At 38.7% G+C, this 25,592-nt stretch overlaps 1 protein-coding gene across 7 annotated transcripts in view; it reads right to left on the bottom strand.

The window, feature by feature from the left end:
• Window positions 1-25,592, bottom strand: part of cngb1a (cyclic nucleotide gated channel subunit beta 1a) — a 95,556-nt gene that overhangs the window by 8,982 nt on the left and 60,982 nt on the right. For 6 of the 7 annotated variants that reach the window (XM_051931490.1, XM_051931492.1, XM_051931489.1 and 3 more), the window contains 12 exons: window positions 23,989-24,146; window positions 23,105-23,308; window positions 19,253-19,461; window positions 14,554-14,604; window positions 14,275-14,361; window positions 10,314-10,378; window positions 5,875-5,997; window positions 3,053-3,194; window positions 2,802-2,961; window positions 1,245-1,342; window positions 1,082-1,165; window positions 288-406 (listed from right to left, as the gene is read on the bottom strand). In XM_051931490.1, coding sequence (XP_051787450.1) covers window positions 288-406; window positions 1,082-1,165; window positions 1,245-1,342; window positions 2,802-2,961; window positions 3,053-3,194; window positions 5,875-5,997; window positions 10,314-10,378; window positions 14,275-14,361; window positions 14,554-14,604; window positions 19,253-19,461; window positions 23,105-23,308; window positions 23,989-24,146 — 1,500 coding nt within the window. Of the gene's footprint in view, window positions 1-287; window positions 407-1,081; window positions 1,166-1,244; window positions 1,343-2,423; window positions 2,664-2,801; window positions 2,962-3,052; window positions 3,195-5,874; window positions 5,998-10,313; window positions 10,379-14,274; window positions 14,362-14,553; window positions 14,605-19,252; window positions 19,462-23,104; window positions 23,309-23,988; window positions 24,147-25,592 lie in introns of those variants that run through there. The other variant, XM_051931491.1, reaches the window with a different exon arrangement.

Raw genomic sequence — 25,592 nt, 5'->3', positions numbered from 1 at the left:
AAAGATTTGAGAGCATAAATAGTTTTTGTGCATATCATATAAAAATGCAGACTATTTTGCAAATTACATGTAACTGAGAGTTCTTACCTCAAGGGACACTTACAGTACATTTCCCGATGTAGAGAATTCTGTTTTAGCTTTCTGTTTTCCATTAAGCATTCTGTTTAGTGCAAAAAGTTGTCTCTGAGCACAATCCCTACAGAACCACTCCCTGTTCACTTTTCTGACCGGTACTGTAGTGCTCCACACCATCATCTTTATTCTAGAACAAACTACAGAGCACCCACCTGATTTCCCCAAAGACAGATCCAGCCCGCAGTGTTACAAAGACAGTCTTTCCCTCTGGACCACCCAATACTTGCACTTCCCCTGCCTTGATGATATACATTTCTCTTCCAATTTCTCCCTATAAAACAACAGCAGAAAATAATCTTTTTTTTCCCTTTAATAACAGTGACATTAATCTTTAAAAAAATGTTCTGTTTACAGGATTCTTCTTAACATCAGACTCTATCATACTATATTATGATATTCAAAGTTTGTTTTGGCTGGTACATTTACAGATTCAGTGTTCTGAGTGTAGAGATTATGCTCAGTCATTAGAGTTGTGTAGAGTTTGTATTTGAGAATGGTGTTATACTTTTGCTTTGCGTCAGTAATCTCAGATCCTTCTTAACATCAGAGACTGTCTTATTACATTTACCATATTGTAGAGCTGCGCTGTGTTTGCAAGTGCCAACTCAATGGCTTATTGCTCATTTAATTATTCTTTTAGGTAGTTCACTATCCTTAGAAGGCCTGCTTGCTTTAGCCACACTAGAATAGCAGTTGTATGATTGTGGCAGGTTCCACTGCAACTGGAATTGAAGCTGCTCAATTAAATATGGACGGCTGGCTCATACTGTGGCCGACTTGGTGCTGATGTCATCCCCAGCTGATGCAAGACTTGGCGCCATTAATCTATTCCCTTTCTATGTATAGAGAGTAATGTAAAAACTGTTTGGCACAAGTATATAGTGATGAAACACCTCACCAGTGGTCTTGATCAATTTTAGCAATACAAGCAGTGACTATAAAGCACCTTTTTGCAAACATAGTCCCCTGGTAGGTACACTACAGATTTCAGTCTCTTCAGCATGTCATAAATCATTTGAAGATCACAGCCCTGAAAAGGAAAAGATAATCAAATGATGCAAATCATTTAAGGATATATCAAAGATATATAAGTTATTACCAAAACCCACCTGAAAGAGTGGCACCTTGCTGACAATACTATAATTAACATCCACTGCAATATCCAGTCTCATCTTGTCAGGCAACTGTATAAGTAGTTCCTGTTCATCTGAATGGAATCCATATTAAGTTAAGGATTTATTGTTGCATTAAATCTAATTCATCATAGTTGTAATTGGATAATTGAAAGACATTCATTTACAGATACAGATTCATTCACTACCCTAGTGAAACTAGAAATTCTTTTGGAAAATGCACTATAGATATTTTTGTTTTATATGAAATTAGCATATTAGGTTCAATTAATTCTTCGTACTGCCGGGGTTTTCTGGCACCCTGCCCAGGGTTTGTACCTGCCTTGCACCCTGTGTTGGCTGAGTTTGGCTCCAGCAAACCCTCGTGACCCTGTGTTAGGATATAGCAGGTTGGAGGATGACTGACTAACTAATTCTTTGTATTAGTGAAGTTTAGAACATTACTGCATTGTCTGAGACCAGTATTGCTTAATACTGAACAGTTATTAAGACCACAGTTAAGTGATATTTGGGCTCCTGTATGTCATTGCTCCATCCTGAATGCTGTGAGAGGTACATTTACAGTGATTCAGGCTAAGCAGCCTGAGATGAATGATTCTGTGTGTGCTTACAGGAGTATAGAGGTGTTTGGTGGAATAAAGGCCCAGGTAAGTGGCTGATGGCTTTTAGGGGAGACAGCAAGAGGAGACTAGTGCTGTAACTTGTTTATATAAGATAAAAACTAAAAGAATGTCTGTTTTCAAACAAGACATTGACTAAGTCAACTTTCTAACTATTGCCTTCAATTAACATAATTAACAAAGGAACAGACTGCTAATCTCTCACTTGGAGGGTCTGGGCTTAAATTGCATAACTCTGTTAGGTTTAATGAATCTCAGAGTGTAGTACACTATAAACAAACAAATAAAAAACTGCACATGACTGCACTTTGTGCTAATGTGTCCTCATATGGGGATTCAAAAAGTGGAGATTTACATTCACTGCTGTCATCTAATCATCTAATATTTGCTGCTGAAATATTTCATAGACATTAGGAAAATAAAAGAAGATACAGTAGACTAAAATGACATGCTATAAAACAATACTGGAAAAGTAAAAAATATAAATATGTTTTAAATCAAAAATAACATTAAATATCTACTTTACAAGATTTACTTATTGTAGTTATCAACTTATAATGGGTAGTCATGACAATTATTCTTAACTCATAGTATTCTGTAACTAGTACTTATTATAATTAATTTAAAAACTTCTGCTGTTGTGACTGTAAAATATATTATAGTTAATGAGAAGGTCTACATACACATTGATAAGGAAAGCAGAGAGTAATGCAGTATAGTCCAAATTCTATTGGATTGGTGACACCAGTGGAGCTGTCCCACACTCTTCATTACTCTGTAAGTACCATCATCATTGCCATTTGAAACACAGGCTATGAACAGCTCAAATATTTCACTAAGAATACTTTTACCTGACAAGAACATTTGAGAAACACATTTCATCTATTTGAGTTCTGACAGAAAACCTCCTTACCCAACATGCCTTGGGACGCCCATGTATATTCATACCAGGTTTTAACCCGATTCTGAACATCTCTGGGAATTTTATAATTGTTCATGTAGTTGATAGTAGTGTCCATGCAGGATCTGTAATAGTTTTTGCCAGCAGTTGCAGCCCCAATCACATCCCTCATCTAAGCATTAAACAATAAACAAAGGAAAACATTAAACATTCTTAACTGCTTGGCAGAATAGACCACACAAAGGAAAAGGTGGGCTGAGTACCTGTCCTATCATGATAGAGAAAGCAAAGACCCCACTGAAATAGTTTAGAAGCTGGAAGACAATCTCAAAGAGCGTTTCAGGATCAGGCAGTCCTCCAATGGTGATCAGAGTTTTCACAGCAAAGTAGTAGCAATGAATATAGCTGGAATTAAAAAAAACCAATCATAATAGATTATTATAGCCTCATCATTTGGTGATCCATTCGGAGCTACTTCCTCCCTTGGACCAACATAGGCTCTTGCCCCTGCAACACTGAGTTAGATTAAGTATGTTTGATAATGGGTGGATGGGTCTCATCAGTATTGATGTAACATTAAAACTAATTTACAAATTACTTGGCATTGAGCTATCATTGCAGCAAATGTGTCATTTAACATGGATAAAGTCAGGCTTATAAGTGAAAAGTTATCTCAGCTATCCTGGTTTGTCATCAGAGGAGTCAATTTGTAAATGATCAAGACTTACCTTTAAGGTGACTGATGTGCTGCCATCGAATAATTTTGCATTATTGTTGCCTGAATATCTTTGATATCTAGCTGTTTGTAGTTTCATGGTTTATGTCTTGATTTCTAAGTTCTGTTATCCACCAGGTAACCAGAGTGTATGCCAGATTTTATATACTTAATGTACATTATACATATCTGATTGTATAAAATAGTGCACGGTAAACAGATTTTAACGACTTGTAGTGACTGATTAATGGTTGAAAAAAGATGAATAATAATAATGGAGTGTGAGAAGATAGCTTAGTTGATTGCTTGTAAGTGTCACCATTATAGAACAACTGTAATCTCATGTTGTACCCATGGCTAAAACTACTTTCATGGACTAATAGAGGTGGTGCTGGGAGAAATGAATCTACACAGCATACAAAGACAGTAAGTTTGGACTGAATTCAAAGAACACAGCAGTAAAACAAATTTGATGTCAGCAGGTAGGAATCAAGTTAGAGTATAGCAATGCAGAATGATGACTAAATTGAAAAGACAGAAGAACTTCACAATTTCGGAAACTAGCAAGACTGGACTCACAGTGATATAATAGAATGTTAAAGACGCACTTCCATCTAAACTGGTGATTAGACAACAGAAGAGCACCACTTAATATCAGAGGCAGCATCAAAGTTGCAGTAGGGTTTTGAGATGGTATCTGAAAACAGGCATGACTTATCATTACTGAGAATGTGGGAATTACAGAGCCTGCTTATAGTTTGACAGATTTGTTTTTGTCAGACAGAGGTAGCCTGGATGTTGCACCCTATAGTTTTGAACCCACGTTGTTGATGGTGTCTATCAGTGTTCTTAGGTTTCTACATATGAAGTTCAATGTACACATGGTAAGCTGTTAATATGCAAATCAAAGGCTGTTTCTCTGTGTGGTCTGAAATTTCTCATTTGGCTAATGTTGTCTAAATTAAAATGTGCTTCCCTGAAAGAGATTATGCAGCATACCAGAAACAGGGAGACAAGACTATATTATATTAGAAATCCAAAGATAGCGGAAATAAGCATGTCTCCATATCTGAATCTTCCAGATTTTTGAAACTACAGTATATGTCAGGGTGAAACCTGTTCTGGCAGTATCCAGTATAAGGCAGGAACGAACCCTGGATGAAGTGCCATTGCAGAACACGGTCACACATAGGCAGAGGCTCCCTGACTCCTGACCAGTTTAGAGTGCCTAGCTGATGTAACAAACACATCTTTGGAGAGTTAAAGGAAAAATTAATGTATTTAGAGAAATGTCCATGCAAACTCCATCCCCAATCACTGCAACTTATTCAGATATTTTTTTTTCTAGTTCTTGAATGGCCTCAATCCAATTAACAGTCAATGGGTGGCTAAAGCAAAACCCATTAGCATCAAGTCTAAGGCAGGACACAAACCAGAATTAGCCTCCAGAGCTCATATATTCATAAACAGGCATGTTTTTGGAATATGTGATAAAGGCCCACTAAGGCAAGGGGAAAGCATTCACATTCCTCATGGACTACAGATGTGCAAGGGATTTAAATCTAAGGTGCTTAATCTGGAGGTAGCAGTGCTAAACACTGTGCCACCAGATCACCCTCTTCAGATATTTGTTACATCCAGTCTTTAAATTAGCGTACACAATACATTGAACCTTAGAGCTGATTGTCTAAATATTCTTTTTGTTTTCCTTTTTCGTGAATGAATAAGCACCAGTTTTGTATAAAATGTCAGTACAGGTTTATAATGTTTCACATGACTACACTTGTACTGCTTATTTCTGAAAATGCAGATCTTTTGTGATGACAGGATACTGGTGTGAATGAGGGTTAATAATTAATACTTTACACTGATTTACTATTAATAGGAAATTTCCTGCTTTAGAATAACCTTTTTGAATGAGGTGACCTAGATACAACGGAGGACATTAAAATCATAACATTATCAAAACACAAAATCCAATTCAGGGTCAAAGGGGACCAGAATACAGTATGTTCCGATGTATTTGAATTTAAATTAATATAATAGTGAAAAATGTGGTAATTTTTAGAGTAAGATGAAGTGTTGTCAAAATTCAGAATCCACATATGTGAGATTCTTTTGAAATAAATAGAAGTATGTCAGATCAAACTTAATTCAGAGCTGAAATTGGCAAAAGGCAAAACAAAAACACATAAGCAGATTCAGTAAATGGGTGGATGAACAGAAAATGTCACAAAGAGAATTTCTAATACAGGGGCTCAGATCACTGTGTGAAAGGATTGTAGACTTAAAATAATATACATTTATAGTGTCTGTCAGCCAGCAAATAAGGACAATTCATTAGTCTCTTGCAGTATCATCATATCATACCTGTTTCCGAACCCAGAGTACACCCACTTCGTTGATCCAATCCCTTCATAGTCGGATGCCCAGTAATAAAGGCAGGAATTGCAGTGTAGAGAGTACAATAAATATCCTGTTGTCCTGATTACTCTGAAATGCAGGGATAAGAAAATCATTCAGCTGAAGTGAACGTTTTATCCACTGCCACTCAAAAAAAAATTAGGTGGATAGTTCAGTAGGCTGTAGAATTTTTGTATACCAGCTTTAAGATCAGCTTTAATCTCTCAAGGAAAATGAAACCTGGCAACATTTTGGGAATACTACCCACCATTTCTTTTTCCAGCCTTTTGCTTGTTGGGCATCTGATACTGTTCAGAGATCAAACGTTATGCTGTTTTCTCAAACCTTGCTTAATGTTAAATATCATGTGTATCAATCTTTTAGTGTATCATTGGATTGAGAATTAAAGCAGACGATTAAAGTAATCACTGGGATACTGTATCAACTCCCCATTAGAGCAAAATGTACCCAATCTAAGATTTACTCTCACAACCTAGATACGAAGTGACCAAAATTGTATTTATGCCAGCACAAGGCTACTATATGGGGTGGTTAGGAAACAGATACACAGCATGGAGTGTACTTGACAGAGACAATTTGAGGTTGAAGAATTAAAACACCCTTCAGACTGAAAATGAAGTTCAGGATTTATTTGCTTTATGTTGCTAATGTGTCACAGAGCACACAACCCCAAGGAAGGGAGAACTCACAAACACTCCAAATCCCCCATTAATAATTTACTGATCCCACCTATTCCACTGTAGGGTCACAGAGAAACATAACCTACCCCAGCACCAACAAAAATGGGATGGCATGCAATTCCATTTCAAGTCCCACTTACACATACAGCTGCATCAGGCCAGTTTAGAGTAGCAAATTAACCTGACACTTTGTCTTTGGGAAGTGGGGAAAGACTGGAGTGCCCCCACAGAAAAAAAAACACCTAGAAAGAGCATGGGGTAAATGTGCACACTCCACTCAGTGTCCAGGCCAACAGTGAGGCAGCAATACTACCCACTGTTTTACCGTGCTTGCATTTAAAATTTCCAATAATATACATAAATTCTTCCACTACAAATATAGACTGATTGACGGACTATTTAAATGTAGCACTGTATGGCACTTTTCAATTTTCTACCTTGCCTCTCTGAGTTTTGTAAACTGCTTTTGTGTGGCTAATTGTCTGGGTGCCAGTGTTTCCACCCACATCCCAAAGATGTGTAGGTCAGGCTGACATTAAATTGGAGTGATGTGACAAAGTGTGGGTGTGTACATTAATGTACCCTGTGATGCCTCCCATCCAGTTCTTATCTTGTGCTTGAAGCTGCTAGGATAGGCTACTGCTCCCCATAAACCTATAATGACAAAGAACAGCTTTGGAATACAAGTGGATGGACAGTAAATATTGGCTGGCATATTACACATACGTATCCGCCCAAATTTAGTTAAAGTAAAGTAGGATATGTTCAGAATTATTCTTATACCATAGTATAAAATCAGGTGGAAAGACCATTACCAATATTCACTGTTAAATTAAACAGAGCCTTTCAAGTGTTTGACGTCCATTGTTTTGTAATGTAGCAATTCCTGTATAGAGTACAAGTCCTAACCTAATCCACAACGAATGGTCAGCACAACAATGTACGTCATCCTGATATACAGTACACATATTCTATTAACAAAACTGACTATCTCTAGGCTTTGCTTGGAGAAAAATAACACATTCACTCAAAAGGGTTCAAGTGCTACGAAACAGCAAAAATACCTTGTGCTTTATAAACTAACTTAAAATGAACTGTAAAAAGAAAGTGTTAGTTTTTTCATATACTTACTGTAACAATGAGTAAACCAACAAATACTACCAGATGTTGTTCACAGATTTTCACAAATGTTTTAAGCCTTTTAATGTTGGAATGATTTAAGAACATTTATGTTAGTCTTTTGGAATTGAAACCCCTACAGATTTTGTTTTTTTCATTTTTCCGTCCTGCTGGCCATCTGACCTTATCACCAGTCTCTTTAGAGACGTACATTATGGTATTGTATACAAGGACGCTACCCTTCTACTGAGTATATATCTATGTTTTGTAAAATCACATGTATTTATTTATTTACTTTTCTTTGTTACTTATTCATTAATATTCTCATCCATCCATCCATTATCTAACTCACTATATCCTAACACAGGGTCATGGGGGTCTGCTGGAGCCAATCCCAACCAGCACAGGGCACAAGGCAGGAATAAACCCCGGGCATGGTGCCAGCCCACCGCAGGGCTTAATATTCTCACCTAGTCTTATTTGTTTTTCCTTTTCTTGTAAGTTTCTCTTTGACATCATGTAAAGCACTTTGAGCCAAATTCTTTGTATGAAAGTGTGCTATAGAAATAAATGTTATGTTTGTCACGTGATATTCAAATTTATTTAATGCTAAAGCTGCTGTATGTCATGTCACAATTACCATGCATGGATTTTTACATATTGCAGTTTCAGGAGAGCATGTGGTCTAAATTCATGATAAACAGGACTATAAATATGACAATGGGAATTATAATACAGTAATTAAATTCACCATAGAAGCCATGAAATACAGAATTTGAAATGGTACTTAGAAGTATTTTAGAGAGAGACAGAGAGAGGTTGATGTCTTGACTGTAGATATGATCCAGAGTAATCAGGAGCAAGTCAGAGCAAAATCAAGTACAAGGCTACTGACACAATAATCATAAATATACTGTATATTCTCAATTTCAGGCTAATATAATGAAGTGCACAGCATCATCCCAATTACGAGTTAGGATGTCCAAGGGCCTAGTCGCAGCACGCTTATCTTCAACTGGTATAAGACTACATTAGGATGAGATAGTAGAACATGACTTTGCAATAAAATACTAGTTGGTCACTGAAAATCTCATTTAATTCATAAGTGTCTATGTATATGTACTAAACAATATGAAAGTATTGTACTGTTGGTGATTTCTGAGCTTTACAACCGAGTAGCTAAGTCTTCAAATGTTCTACAAATTGCTCCCATATGTCAGGTGAAATATGTATGCATATTTTTTTGAAATATGAGAAAATTGCAAAAATTACATCTTATTATAGTTAATTCAAATATTATTCAATTATTCAATCCCAAATTTTCTATATTTCCTCATATGACAAACTTTCACTGTCATATATCCAAGGGGATTTATTATGACAATGTTTCTGGGGGCACACTGTGGCTGCAGGTTTTTGTTCCAACCAGCTTCTGTTTTTAATTGGACTCCTGGGTTAATTAAGTGATGTTTTATTTCCCAAGTTCTGTGTTTTGGGAACAATATAGAAATTAGAAAACTAGGTTTGGTAAAATATATATATATATAGGTACAGGTATACAGGTATATATATATTAAAATGTACCAAGCAGTTATATGGGAATAATGTATTTTTTTCTTTTTAACAATATTTTCATCTTGATTTTCATTCTACTTTTCTAGGTGTTCTAATTGTTTAATTAATCCATTATTTACTAATCAGTGGGTCTGATGTGGGCGGCACGGTGGCGCAGTGGGTAGCGCTGCTGCCTCGCAGTTGGGTGATCTGGGGACCTGGGTTCGCTTCCCGGGTCCTCCCTGCGTGGAGTTTGCATGTTCTCCCCGTGTCTGCGTGGGTTTCCTCCGGGCGCTCCGGTTTCCTCCCACAGTCCAAAGACATGCAGGTTAGGTGGATTGGCGATTCTAAATTGGCCCTAGTGTGTGCTTGGTGTGTGGGTGTGTTTGTGTGTGTCCTGCGGTGGGTTGGCACCCTGCCTGGGATTGTTTCCTGCCTTGTGCCCTGTGTTGGCTGGGATTGGCTCCAGCAGACCCCCGTGACCCTGTGTTCGGATTCAGCGGGTTGGAAAATGGATGGATGGATGGATGGGTCTGATGCTAAAGTAATTGCAGCCTTTGATTATTCAGTGTTGTTTGCCAGTGTGTCTGCTCTGCTCATTTTTAATTGTCATTAATAAGATACAGCAAAGGGGAAAAACTGCACAGAGAAAGGGCAAAATCTAATGAAATCAACAAAAGAGAGTTAAGCAGTTAAATCTATAGCAAAAGCAGAAATATTTCTAAATGTCTTATAAATGTAAAAATCATGTTGCTGTGCTTTTCTGAATGTAGAATAAAAGAAAAATAATACCAGCTAATTAAATGAGATCAGTGCTATCAGGTGTTGTCACTGATTAGGAATCTGGTTGGAACAAAAACCAGCAGCCACAGTGGGGTCATCAGGACCGAGGTTAGGAAACACTGTATTATGAGACAAGCATACATGGTGTCAACTGCTTTTTTCCAGGCTTCTATGACCTTGTACCTTAAAAAGTGTGAAAATACATTTTAAACATAAATAAAGGCTTCCTCACAGGTATACAATGCTTACCTGTAAATGTATGCTTTGCTAAGTATTGCTTCTAGCCGGTCATTAAACTCAAAGAAGGCCATATACTGTGGAAAATTGGAAAATATACATGAAATATTTCAGAAAGGAAGATGAACAACAATCATGAACAAATCTTTTGGCTCTTTATAAACATTGACATACTAAACTGCTTGTTAATGTAATAAATTAAAAAGTACTTTTTACTTATCCCAACAAATATACAAAGTGGCCAAGCCACAATGGGGGCAAGTCAAAACCCATCAGTCACTCTGTTTTTGTGTCTCCGAGCAAGTCATTCAGATTTCAGTGTGCCCTTTGCAAACATACAGAAACAGTTATATTGTGCATTTGTAATCTGCCAGTTATTTGCCATTTACTTCATCAAAGTAAATGTGTTACTCATCAATAAGTACAACAGAGACAGACATTTATTATTATCAGGAGCATAATTAGCTTGTCAATATGCTTCTTGTGCACAAATAAAAAAAGTTGACTTACAATGGCTTACAGTAAGCTGATGATGATATGCATATTGTAACAATATAAAAGTAGAATTAATTAGATTTTGATTATTTTTGTATCAATTCACCACTAGTTAATTTCTATGTTATCCTTATAGCAATGGGAAGTGAAACACAAATCAGGCTTGATAAACTTGTCTCATTTCATATAAATTTCCATATTTGAAAAGCAAATGTGTTTTTTTTTTCTTTTCGCTTTTCTTTTATTTTACATTAGACAGTGTTAGAAATGCTTCTGATCATATGGAATGCCAATAAATTAAGCAGAAAGCAGACCTCAGATAAAGGACAGTTTATCAACCTCATGTGTGCATACTGTAGAACATTAGTAAACACTTGTCTTCAAGAAACAGAATGTTGAGTAAACTTATTGGTTTGGTCTTTCTGTGTAAATGTCATAACACTTGAAATCATACCAAATGGTTTGTAATCAGTACCTTGTAGGTGATGTTTGTTGATGCATAGTCTGAATATAGACACATTTCTTCCTGAGCTAACATCTATATTTTATGTCTTTTTCTTCTTTTTTCTTGGAAAACAGATCCACTTAGTTCACTCCTAATCTTAAATAGACACTGTAAAATCTTGAATAAATTGGAGCTAAGAAAATCAAAACTGGCATCCAGATTAACATTAAACATGTTATATGTTTAAATGCATACAATTTTTTTATTTGCCTGTCACTGATGGGTAGTGTTCATTAGCACAGCTGAAGCAAAGAAAAATAAACCACTTAGCTGGGTCAAGAAAAGGGAGATTCCTTTAGTCTTGGAAACTACAAATATGTTTATTCAAAATTAGCAAAGTTCTGCAACTTTTAGTTTGCTTCATAGGACCGTTCTGGCAATAATGTGACACATTCTCAAATAATTACACAAGCCAAATGTCTTGCAAAAATAGAGAAAAAAATGATATTACAAAGAAAAGAAAAGTTCTTGCTTAAGGAAATTTCTGTTTAAGGCTTATTTATCTTGTTTCATTTCTCTCTAAGTTTGATCATGTGGTGGGCGACGAGTGATGCCTCAGCACCACACCATTTCTGATCCCCGACAGGCCTGACCCCATTGGCTCTCTGATGGTTTTGACTCTTCCAGGGATGAGGTGCCTTCGGTATACTGTGTCTCTTCGGAGAATCCTTGGGTACTGTTGGCTTGGCTTTGTGTTAAATGAGCAGTTGCTCACAGAGTCCCTGCATTGTGAGGAAGCATCAGTTACAGCACTATGGCCATTTTGCTGATTCCCCAAGGGTGATCTGGCTCACAAGATCCTCATTGTTGAGGACCTGAGTGTATGGACCTGGCTGTGGCAGATAGAGGGTCATTAACAGAAGGTGGGACTGGGTCGCATGTCTGCCTGCTGGGTTGCCAACCAGGATTCTGAACTGTTTCATTATGTGGTGGGTGTGGCAACAAGCTGTACCAGTGCATGCTCCCCAACCTGACCTGACCTTGGTCATACAGTCATATTACATGTAGAATGTTAAGCAAGATCAGAAAACTGTATGCCAAACAGTCCATGCTAACATTAAGACTATTTTTTAACTGTCTTAATTAACAATCAATTTTGCAGATAAAGTAAAGAAAGTTCTATTTCATGTTAATCTACAGGATGTAAAAGACTATACTTTATTCTAAGTAACTATGAGAAGACCTATTGAAATTAGATGTGAATTTAACATTAACTTTCTAAGATTGACTCTTCCAACAAATTCTCTTGTTTGTGATAAGATATTCATGTCACAGGATTGCTTGATGTAACTGGTTAATTATTAAAATTTGTCATGCTATACAAAACGTATATATTCCATATAAACAGACACACCGATACAAATTATTGAAAAAGATCTTTTGGATTTCATAAAATGATACTTCTGATTCACCTGCAGTGTTTTTTGGCCTAATGCAGCCCCTTTTAAAACTTGTAGTCACACAACTATGAACAAATAGCACAAGCTGAGAGAAAAATGTGGTTGCTATATTTTTACCGTTACTGTATTTGTTTATTTGTTTGAAGATATAGTCTCTGTTTTTCCAAAGTAAAAAAGAGTGAAAATCACATGGCCTAATGTCCCTAAAGACTCATTCTACATGCCCCATGCCTGCTCAATGGTGCATCACTTTGAACATGAGCATATGGATAGCAGCATTTATGTCTGTCAGCTTTTTTATTTTTATTTTATATTCTGTGTAGCTTACCATTATTTATTTGGATAGAACTGTCCCTTTTAAGAGAATTATGAGGAAACCTGATAGCCTAATTTGCACTTTTCACTTTTGCTCCTGCTGTAGTTGTGCAGTGCTATGCACCGTTGTGAAGTGGGGGGGCTGAACGCATCCCAAGGAGATGCTGTCGGGATTGGCTCCAGCAGACCCCCGTGACCCTGTAGTTAGGATATAGTGGGTTGGATAATGGATGTAAGTAGGACGGGACTTGCAAAAGTCACCATCTCACGGGACTTGCTTCCAAAGGTTGTAAGTATGACGTGACTTGACTGTCTCGCGGGATGTGAAAGTGTCTCTCTTCAAAAGAACTCTCTTCAACAGATCCCATCCTGTTGCAAGAAAAAAATATGTATATGTGTTTTGTTCTGTATTTAAAGAGCTCTAACAGTTTGAAAGTACATAATTCTTTTTGATGGTCCTTCGTATACAGTGTGGTTTATGGATTGTATTAGCACAGGGGTTAGTATAGAAAGCATGAAGAAATTTTAAAAAAGATGACAATTGTGAGGGCGGCACGGTGGCACAGTGGTAGTGCTGCTGCCTCGCAGTAAGGAGACCTGGGTTCACTTCCCAGGTCCTCCCTGCGTGGTGATGTCTGCGTGGGTTTCCTCCGGGTGCTCTGGTTTCCTCCCACAGTCCAAAGACATGCAGGTTAGTTGCATTGGCGATCCTAAATTGTCCCTAGTATGAGCTTGGTGTGTGCGTGTGTATGTCCTGCGGTGGGCTGGTGCCCTGTCCAGGATTTGTTCCTGCCTTGCACACTGTGCTGGCTCTGATTGGCTCCAGCAGACCCCCATGACCCTGTGTTAGGATATAGTGGGTTGGAAAATAACTGACTGACAATTGTGGATTTTCAGTCCTTTTCTAAAACTGGAGAATAGATAGACAGTTCTACTGTAGTTGTGATAGAGAGATTGTTACAAACAGATCCAGTGGCCATCACCATACATCAAGTGGATGCTGACAGCAGACACCTAATGGTGCATATGGAGTTACTGTTGTCGAGAGCTGTTGTGCACAGGGCCTGATCTCCCAGTGGCTCACATTTACTTGTTTGTAGTATTTGTTAAAGTTTGCAGTTGCTTTTGTTACATTTAGACAAATATAGACTATCCTGTGCCAGAACATGCTTAATAATGTTATAATTCAGTTCCTGAGAACCCACATAAACATCACAAGCTCACATGAAATAAATATTTCACTCATGCTTTAACTTACTTTCAATAATCGCGGTGTTCGCAGAAGAGGGTTATATCCAAGTTTGAAGTACAGCAAATCCAGTGGGATGAGAGATATCAAATCCATCTGAAATGCAGAACAACACTGGCTCATAAATAATTTGAAATGACAATTAGACTTTTAAGACAAACTAATTTCATTGCATTTTGTTTATTTGTTATGCTTAAACAGCTACTGTATGTACTGCACACAGCTACAATAATTTCAATTAAGTGTTAGCAAAGTAACACCTGCAAAAAGGAATTAAATTTCTCTCACCTTAAATTTTAAGGATTTCATATAATTTTCTTTCATTTCCTTCTTGTCAGTCTAAAAAACAATGAAAACAACTTATATAAACTTTACAAGATGCATTTTTTGAAGCTGAGCTAAGAGTTTTAATTGAAAGTGCAAATCAAGCCTCTTCTGTTTTTATAGTATTTTCCAGCAGGTTGACTTTATACACATTAATGAGGGCAGTGCTTTAAGTTCAGAAGAGGCAGCTGTAATGTTCAGAGATTTTATAAACGTTTCTCCAGGTGTGTGTATTGTATTGTATTTCAGGTCAGCTCTGAACCATCTCTGGACAAAAGAACATTTGGTTTTAGGTGGTGGAACATTAGTAAGAGAGTTTCAGGTCCAGTCTGTAACAAATTCTGCTTAGAAGGTTAATACAAAAATATTTTTTATGTATTTTTGAAGACATATACAGTAAATAACATTTCCTCTTTATACACACTCCTATCCCAGCTAAAGAGATAGGGCCATGATCATAGCCCTGATGTTCCATGTCAAACTGTGATTATTTTTATAAGGTGAGTACATGACAACTAAGGAGAAATTTTTGGTAAAATTCAATAAATGTTAACAAATATATTATGTTTAGGAGACATCGTTATTCAAGACAACTTACAAGATCAGAGAATGCTACAGTTGTTCACATTTTTTTACAATGGGGGGCCAGGCAGGTCAAGTGAAGTACTTACTGTCACACATTGAATCAGAGGAGGGGACAGAACGGGCAAGTTTTTGGTTTAAAGCCCAGCAGCCCCCTATTCTTTAAGCCATAACATCTGACATATGTTGTTAGAGACGATGCACCAGAAATACTTGAGTTCATTACATTTCTAATGCTCAGTTTAATTGCTTTTCTTATTCATCTTTAAATTATAACTTTTTTAAAATTAAACAAACAATCGAATTATGATATCGTGCAAAAAAAAAGAATAACAAGGGTGGCGCAGTGGGTAGTGTTAGGAGACCTGGGTTCTCTTCCCGGGTCCTCCCTGCGTGGAGTTTGCATGTTCTCCCTGTGTCTGCGTGGGTTTCCTCTGGGTGCTACGGTTTCCTCCCACAGTCCAAAGACATGCAGGTTAGGTGCATTGGCAATCCTAAATTGTCCCTAGTGTGTACTTGGTGTGTGTGTGTGTGTGTGTGTGTGTGTGTGTGTGTGTGTGTGTGTGTGTGTGTGTGTGTGTGTGTGCGTGCGCGTCCTGCGGTGGGCTGGCGCCCTGCCCAGAGTTTGTTTCCTGCCTTGCGCCTTGTGTTGGCTGGGATTGGCTCCAGCAGACCCCCGTGACCCTGTAGTTAGGATATAGCGGGTTGGATAATGGATGGATGGATGATTGAATAGGAATTAAAAAGCAAGATTGCTTTGTTTAAACAATGTAATTATAAAGTAGTAAATTATATTGCAGTGTTCTACACAAAATCAGTAATTATTATAAAATAAAAGCATAAAATGTGTTATCTGCGGTGGGTTGGCACCCTGCCCGGGATTGGTTCCTGCCTTGTGCCCTGTGTTGGCTGGGATTGGCTCCAGCAGACCCCCGTGACCCTGTGTTCGGATTCAGCGGGTTGGAAAATGGATGGATGGATGGATAAAATGTGTTATGCTGATGGTTGTATTAATGCTTTTATAATGTCTTTCTATAATTTTTAATATGTGGAGATTATTATAATTCCTAACTGAACAGCTTGCAAAATTTTATTATGTGCTAGTATACTGTGTACTCCTAACATTTTGTCATTCTGAACTATCTTTGAGAGGAGACTGTAGGAGATTTAGAATGGCATTCAGCAGCTCCAAAAGCGTACATTTTACTCCCATTTGTGAATTTATTTGTTCATCTTTTTTCAAAAAGATGTGTTGCATGTCAGTTTATTAAACCATGCTATTCATCATAAAAACAGAGACTCTTTACATTCCCAGACAGTTGGAACTGAAACATTTTTGTCTATAGTGTTTTACATAAAAATGCCTATATGAGAGTGGTATATTGGTGCAGTTGTTAGCACCGCTGCCATATAGATCTAGCATTTTGGATTAAAATCTTACACCTAATTATTTTCGTGTGGAGTTTGAATGTTCTTGTTGTGTCTGCATATGTTTTTCTCTGAGTGGTGTGTTTATCTTTTCACATCTCAAAGACGTGTATATTATTTAGAGTTTGGATTCTAAACTGGCCTCATGTAGATGCATGTGTGACTGGGCTCTATGATGGGCTGATTCTTACCTTACATTACTGGTACAAACTCCAGTCCCTATAACCATGCAATTGAATAAACAGGTTTGAGAAGGTTATGGTTGTATTTATTTAACTTGTAGATTGTAAGATCATTGGGTTTGCATAAAGAGTCATATACCATGTCATACACGCAAGCTTCAGGAGTGTGGAACACTTGTAAGTATAGATAAACAAATAGGGAACACTGAGGGACTGACATATTGGTATCCAGTAGCTCTTTCAGTTATTACCATCATGAAAATGTTATCAGTTTCCAAAAACCGTTGTCATCCCATTTTTATGAGAAACTGCCACACATTCAATGCTGTGTGGATGGGAGTGTTGTTGTGATGCAGAAGCACTTGTCTGATCGCCACAATCAGGCAATCATATTCGGGTCATTTTCTCTGCACTGCATCACACAGTCACTTGAGCACTTTAAGGACTCCGCTTGGCCAAATGATGTAGAGAGCAGTCTAATACACAGATCATTGAATGCAGTTTGTTCTAGCAGATGTTATAGTGAGTGCCATTTAGGGTCAAGGGTATAAAGACCCTAGATTACTTTACTTGTGTTGCGCTTTGCTTCAGATCTTTTGGATCCTTTTCCAGATTTCTTGCTTTACATTTTTCATTTTGCTTTTTGGTTTCTGTATTAGGCTTTAATAAAAGATTTGACTCACATTTTGGTTACGAACTTCACTTGGTTTCTAACTCAGGTTTTATCTCCCAACCTTCAATCAAAAAAAAAAAAAAAATTCTCTGCCTTTCTGTGAAGGCATTGTGGTGGACGGCTGGGACTCTGGCCAGCTGTGACGCCTCTATGCTGGGAGGACCGGGGGAGCCAGCCTATCCACAGTGTTACCTCCCCCGGAGAGCTAGATGGCGGCCCCCCCCTGGGTTGCAGCGGTGCGTAGGACTCCCGCAGGGCTTCATAGGAGTTGGAGTTTGGTGCAGCCCTGTTGGGATCCATGGGCGCTGCCAGGGGGTGCTGTAGCTGCTGCTGAGACCTACAGAGTAGCTCTTCTGCCACAAACTAAAATGCAGGTAACTGCCTTACAGACGGCCAGGAATCCTGCCGACTACACCAGATGTAAAGGCCAACCTTGACACAGACAGGCATAGGACACAATTATAACAGCACACATGATTTATTTTTCTTTTCCCTTGTGGGAAACACCTTCCCCGCTTCCCACAAGTCTAACACACAGTCCCAAAACACAATTCACTTCTTTTCCTTTTTCCTTCACTCTTCCCTGGCAAGCATCGTCCTCCTCCTCCTGACTCTTGCTCCCAGAGTAGTGGCTGCTGGCTCCTTTTATAATGCACCCAGAAGTGCTCCAGGTGCTTGATGACCTATTTCTGGCAGCACCTCCATGTGTGGCAAAAGAGCTGCTCTGTAGGGCTCAGCAGCAGCTACAGCACCCCCTGGCAGCACCCATGGATCCCAAAAGGGCTGCACTAAACTCCAACTCCCATGAAGAACTGCAGAAGTCTTAGGCACTGCTGCAACCCAGGGGGCTGCCATCTAGCGCTGCGGGGGATGTAACGCTCTGGATAGGCTGGCTCCCGAGGTCCACCCAGCGTGGTGGTGTCCAGGCCGGGCAAGGGCCCTGGCTGTCCACCACAGCAGTTACAATATCTTATCTATCAACAAGTATAGTATGTACAATTATTGCAGATCCTCTTAAAGCAGTCTTTGGAGTTATTTCAGATGAATTTAGAATAATTGGTGATAAGCCAATCATTATTTCCTACACTACATTGTTAGCACATCGACTAGTTCTCTTCATTGGAAGAATCCAAATGCATCCTCTATAACTCAATGGAAAAATGATAATTTATATTATCTGAAGATAGAAGAAATCTAATTTTCCTTGTGTACAACTGTGTAGAGTTTCTTTAGAATTTAGTAAAATTTTATTAATACTATTTTGAAATACGTTTGCTGAACTCCTGTTTGTGTTTATGCTAAACTCCTATGGGTTTATTTAATCTTCTTCTTCTTCTTTCGGCTGCTCCCGTTAAGGGTTAAGTCGTAAAACATAGTGAACCTCTAGATGGGGGTTTAAATAGGATATATGGGATCACTTATATGACTTCTTTTAAATATTACAGTATAGTTTTGTTTTACTGAAATGTTTGTTTAAGTATCAAATTATAAAACTTGTGTAATGCGCATCACAGATTAAACTTTGGGGTGACAGTAAATAAAAATGAATGAAAGGGAAAACATAATCCAAGACAAATAGAAGAATTACAGACAAGAGTGGAGAAAATGCTAGGTCAAGTGTAAAAATTAGTTTTCATTTACAGCTAGTTAAATGACAGAGAGATTCATTAATTTAGAATAGTGGAAGATGTAGAGTCGTCTAAAAGAATAAAAGGATATGAAAATGATGAGAACAATGAGAAGAAATGAAATTCATCCAGGAAGTTTTCAAATGGATGAAGCTGGCACAGATACTCACAATAATATCCCCACCATGTACAAATTGCAGTCGTGTTTGGAAGATGAGTATATCAACGATATATATGAAGTCACACAGGAAGTCCACAGCTAGCCAAAGGTGGATGTTATCTGGTGTCTGGTAGGGAAAGGCCCACCTTACAGGAATTAACCAAAGGTTCCAGTTCCAGGCCATTGCAACAAAGAAAAGCCATAGGATGTAAATAAGATCTGTGATGGAAAAAACATCAATATAAAAAACTAAATAAAAAATAAAAACAGATTAAATCCATGTGTGAGTCAATTTGCGATAATTAAAATGTGTAAATCTAAAAAAAATGTCAACTTACTACCTTCATATTTTCATAATTTTTTTCTTGGCGAGTTCCAGTGCCACAAATAGAACTGTTAAGATACAGCCAGGATATATTCCTTGCATTACATTTATTTTGTTTTTAACTATTGTGAATTTTTGTTTTTTTAATATATTTTCTGCTAATAGTGTTTGTGTTTATTTATTGTTTAGAATCTATGCTCTGTGCCTTCAAATGTTCCTTCATTCCTTATATTTTACGAGTGGAATCCCAGGAGATAGAGGCACCCTGGCTTCACTGTTGCTCAGACTTCTCTTTGCTTTTATATTGAGGTAAGAAAGAGGATTCCAACAGTGTTTAACTTATCTTTTTAGAGTTTATTGTGAGTATTGATTTTCTTCATTTTGATGGTTGTCATTTTTACTTTATGCTTAGATTTTGCTTATTTGATTCATTTTCATATTCGTTTGCCTTGAGTTTTTTTTTAGGAGTGTTCTTGTCTCTGTTATTTTGCCTTTTTGGTGTTTTTTTGTTATTTTTTCAATACAATCCTCAAATTATAAAGGCTGTTGTTGAAATTTGTCTCATTTATTCAGTTCTTCTCCTCAGAGGATCATTTTTGTATAGTTTGGGACTATTTAAAGTATATTTTTGAACTTTTAGTGTCAGGGCTATGTGTACATGTACAGCCCAAAGCCTGTCTGTGGTAGTTGGTGCCTGGCTGACCTGGGAGAGGCAATGCTTGGGCAGAATGGTGAGAGTCTCAGCCTGCCCTATGGAACATTTCAGGCCTCATTCCCTTCCACCATGTTTGCATCTCCAATTTATAACAGGAGGAAGCCTGCAGAGAAGAAGAGATACCCTCAAAGTCCAGAGTCCAATTAGTCACTAATGCTGACAAAGTTCTTCTTTGGCTCAACTGGCATCTGAGATGTGCTTCTACGTTCATGTCCTGATATCCCAGTGAGAATGTGCTGCCTGAATGAAGCAAATCCAATTACAGTTACTGCCTCTGGTGGGATGCTGTCCATTGGCATTAACGGCTGCTTTAAGCCCCCTCTAGCATCCTGGGGACACATACTATCATAACTTGTCATGCATAAGTGTGCATCAACTTCACTGCAACCCAGCATCATGGGCAAGGCCACATCATACCATGGCTTTTTATAATTTGACATGTGTCTGCTACCATTCTAATGTGAAGATCCAGCTTTAACAGACCCTTTATTTCAAACTCTAAATAAAAGTCAAATATTAAAGGATGACTGCAAATTTCTCAAAAATGGCTTTTACTAACAACTATTGTATTTTTGTAATTTCCATTATTGTGTCCATAAGAATTACTTATGCATGCTTTAAAATCACTTCTTTTTTTGGCCAGTGCCTCAAGACTCACTGGAGCAAAGGAAACCTCCATATACAGTGCATCCGGAAAGTATTCACAGCCCATCACTTTTTCCACATTTTGTTATGTTACAGCCTTATTCCAAAATGGATTAAATTAATTTTTTTCCTCATAATTCTACACACAACACCCCATAATGACAACATGAAAAACGTTTACTTGAGGTTTTTGCAAATTTATTAAAAATAAAAAAAATTGAGAAAGCACATGTACATAAGTATTCACAGCCTTTGCCGTGAAGCACGAAATTGAGCTCAGGTGCATCCTGTTTCCCCTGATCATCCTTGACATGTTTCTGCAGCTTAACTGGAGTCCACCTGTGGTAAATTCAGTTAACTGGACATGATTTGGAAAGGCACACACCTCTCTATATAAGGTCCGACAGTTGACAGTTCATGTCACAGCACAAACCAAGCATGAAGTCAAAGGAATTGTCTGTAGACCTCCGAGACAGGATTGTATTGACGCACATATCTGGGGAAGGTTACAGAAAAATTTCTGCTGCTTTGAAGGTCCCAATGAGCACAGTGGCCTCCATCATCCGTAAGTGGAAGAAGTTCGAAACCACCAGGACTCTTCCTACAGCTGGCCGGCCATCTAAACTGAGCGATCGGGGGAGAAAGGTCTTAGTCAGGGAGGTGACCAAGAACCCGATGGTCACTCTGTCAGAGCTCCAGAGGTCCTCTGTGGAGAGAGGAGAACCTTCCAGAAGGACAACCATCTCTGCAGCAATCCACCAATCAGGCCTGTATGGTAGAGTGGCCAGATGGAAGCCACTCCTTAGTAAAAGGCACATGGCAGCCCGCCTGGAGTTTGCCAAAAGGCACCTGAAGGACTCTCAGACCATGAGAAAGAAAATTCTCAGATCTGATGAGACAAAGATTGAACTCTTTGGTGTGAATGCCAGGCGTCACGTTTGGAGGAAACCTGGCACCATCCCTACAGTGAAGCATGGTGGTGGCAGCATCATGCTGTGGGGATGTTTTTCAGCGACAGGAACTGGGAGACTAGTCAGGATAAAGGGAAAGATGACTGCAGCAATGTACAGAGACATCCTGGATGAAAACCTGCTCCAGAGCGCTCTTGACCTCAGACTGGGGCGACGGTTCATCTTTCAGCAGGACAACGACCCTAAGCACACAACCAAGATATCAAAGGAGTGGCTTCAGGACAACTCTGTGAATGTCCTTGAGTGGCCCAGCCAGAGCCCAGACTTGAATCCGATTGAACATCTCTGGAGAGATCTTAAAATGGCTGTGCACCGACTCTTCCCATCCAACCTGATGGAGCTTGAGAGGTGCTGCAAAGAGGAATGGGTGAAACTGGCCAAGGATAGGTGTGCCAAGCTTGTGGCATCATATTCAACAAGACTTGAGGCTGTAATTGTTGCCAAAGGTGCATCGACAAAGTATTGAGCAAAGGCTGTGTATACTTATGTAGATGTGATTTCTCAGTTTTTTTATTTTTAATAAATTTGCAAAAACCTCAAGTAAACTTTTTTCACGTAGTCATTATGGGGTGTTGTGTGTAGAATTCTGAGGAAAAAAATGAATTTAATCCATTTTGGAATAAGGCTGTAACATAACAAAATGTGGAAAAAGTGATGCGCTGTGAATACTTTCTGGATGCACTGGATGATATACTATTTGATTCATCTTGATATCTAATTGAGCTTTTTGGAGTTTCCCTCCTAATTTTGAATCCCTAAACCTCAAAAAAAGTCCCTTTTTATTTTTTTGACCATATTTTGTGAGGAAATTACACCCTTATGATAAAGAGCAAACCAATAGGTCTCATCAGCAAAAATGGTTAGAAATGCTTAAACTTGTGTGTGACACATCAAATGACCCAAGGGATTCACCCCTTAATGGCATATGAAGGGTCGAAGTTACTTCTTTTCACAAAATGCTGAAAAAAATGGGGATCAGTAATATAGGCATATGGAGTGTTGTTTTAAGCTATTTCAAGGTTGCTAATCACAAACATTGTAATATTTTCGATATATGATTCTTTGCCAGTGGTCCTAGCTCTCATAGAGCCATTCCCAGAAGGTTAAAATGCCAAATTTCAAACATAAGCATGTGGGGTGTTACTTTAGAGATGAACTTTTGATACGTTTTTCTTTTCTCGGTGTTTCAGAAAACAGTCAGCTTACTGGTAAGAGGGTCAATGCTGTCCGGGAAGCGCCAATTCTTCACTCGCCTCATCCAGGGCATAGTCTTGAACTTGCAGCAGAGCATTTCACAATAATGGTCATCCTCATCTTGTGCTTCCCCTGTTGTCTGCTGCTTCTGTTCCTCTGGCTTTGGAGGAGGAGGGGGAGGTGGAGCAGGTGCTGCTGAGGTAGCTTTTGTTGGAGCTGTGAACAAATGTTAGCAGATTTACACAAGTGACAAACCATCTAAATCAGGGTAGGAGCCCTCCTTACGGAGTGGATTCATGGCAGTGATGTACAATGTATTAGCTAAACGCTGCTTGAAACATTTAGGCATATATTTTTAAATTATATCCACTTGTGCAATTAGTGTTAAGAATTGTATTAAGTTAAAACTTTAAATTCCATTTCAGGAAGAGTATAAAATAAAATGTTTGAAGTACATGCAGCACACCTACCTATATGCTAGGGTCAGTTATTTTTTCAACAGCACAAAACAAGCAGATATTTTCTAGTTTCACAGTGTACTATTTTGGTGATGATTTAGTCCAAAGTAATTCACAAATCACATGTACACTGAGACAAACAAATGGCAAACTCCACAATCACAAAGGCAAAGGTACTTTTTTAAAAGTGCTTTGCAAAGCACATTCCATCAAGATCTATTTAATATAAATAAATATATCTGCAATTTCCTTTGAGATTAATAAAGTGTTTATCTTAAAGTGCATTTTTGGATGCATGTCACAAAAAAATTCACATCAAATACGTCAGCTCAAACGGAGAACTGACTCATTATGTATGAAAAGCCTTTAGCCTTCATTTTCTGAATAAACTTCTAGGGCAGCAGCCTGGGAAGAAATTGTACAAAAATATCTACTCACATGCGGAGGGGCTCTCATCCTCTGAGGAGGTGTCGGGGTCTCTTAGTTTTTCTTTCACTTTTTCTGTCCTGTCTTTGAACAGCCTGACAAGCTCCTGTAGGCGCTCAGTAACGATTGCACTGGATTGGCTGGTCACAGACGGTGGTCTGTCTTTATCCCTACAAATTAACATTCAGGTTTAAAGGTGACAGACATCAGGCTAATGCATATTAATCATATATTTGTTTTTTTTAATGAAAAATAAGGCACTGATTTAGGTGGTGTCGCAGGTGGCCAGGATGATTACCTGGCCAGGACGCCAGAAAGGACCGGAAGGTGGCAGGAATAGCTTCCGGGCCATGAGGGCGCAACCTCCATGGAGCAGGAGAGGACCACGGGAAAAGAGAGAGAACGGTTGGACTTGTTGGGACCCGTGGCCACTGCCGGGGGGCGCTATAAACCTCGTAGGACCCGGATATTCTTACTTCTGCCACACTCGGCAAGATGGCGGAGGAATCTGCCAGGAAAGTCTGGAGTGTTTCCGGGGCAAAGGGGCAGCACTTCCGCCACACCAGGAAGTGCTGCCGGATGGACGTCATTAGCCACCTGGAGCACATCCAGGCGGGAATAAAAGGGGCCGCCTCCTTTCAGTCATTGAGCCAGAGTCGGGAGTGGGAGTAGGACGAAGCTCCCTGGAGGAGGATAGATGCAGCAAAGGACTGAGATATTGGGGTGATTATTGCTTTGTGCTTTGTGTGTAGTGGTGGAAGTGTTTATTAATGGCTAATAAACGTGTGCTTTTTATAAAGAAGTGGTTTCTGACTGGTGGTGTCCGGGCAACTATCACAGTGGATAAGTAGATATGTTAGAATTGGCAAACATTAACACAATTCAGAACTGGGCAAATACAATACAGTATGTAATGCAACTGATAAAGTTTTTGTCCTTAACTGCTGCTATTCCTTCTTGGCCATCTTAGTGGAGTCCTGAACCTCATACTCTCTGTTTCACAGGTGAATTGAGACACAAATGAACTAATTGGATGAGCTAAAGAACATTTGTAGAACCAGTGACTTCATTGGCTTGAGTCTGTGATAGTCTGAGTTAGTATGGTCACTGCTCCTTAACCAGACAGCTAATCTCAGAATAAAAGAAAAATATCTCTCTATTATAAAACAAAATCTTGGAATGCATGGAAGGAGACAATATGTAATCTTCTCGGAAGACAATTTGATGTCCCGCAAGACAAGGCAGTGAGACAAAAGGACAGCTGATGTACTGGCTTTTAAATGATCGACGTGCAGCACAACAAGCAGAACATGCAGCTCGCAAAAGACAGCAGCTGATCAGACTGCATCACCTCAGCATGCATTCGCGCCCCCCTCCCCCTCCTTGACAACGTGAGCGGCAGAGACGTGAAGTGGATGGATCATAGTGCGCCGGGTTGTGAGGGTTTATGGGAGGGGGTGGGTGAGCAAAGCAAGCAGGGGGCAAAGCCCCTAGTTAGATATATAATAACAAATGGGTACTTGGAGGAAAACAGCCCACCACATCAATATAATACAAAGTAGTGAATGGAGACAATCACATTATGACTTCATATTATTTTAGACATAACAGGTAAA

Source organism: Erpetoichthys calabaricus, chromosome 9 (assembly GCF_900747795.2).
Source record: "Erpetoichthys calabaricus chromosome 9, fErpCal1.3, whole genome shotgun sequence".
Taxonomy (NCBI): Eukaryota; Metazoa; Chordata; class Cladistia; order Polypteriformes; family Polypteridae; genus Erpetoichthys; species Erpetoichthys calabaricus.
This window is presented reverse-complemented; position numbering and strand designations above follow the sequence as displayed.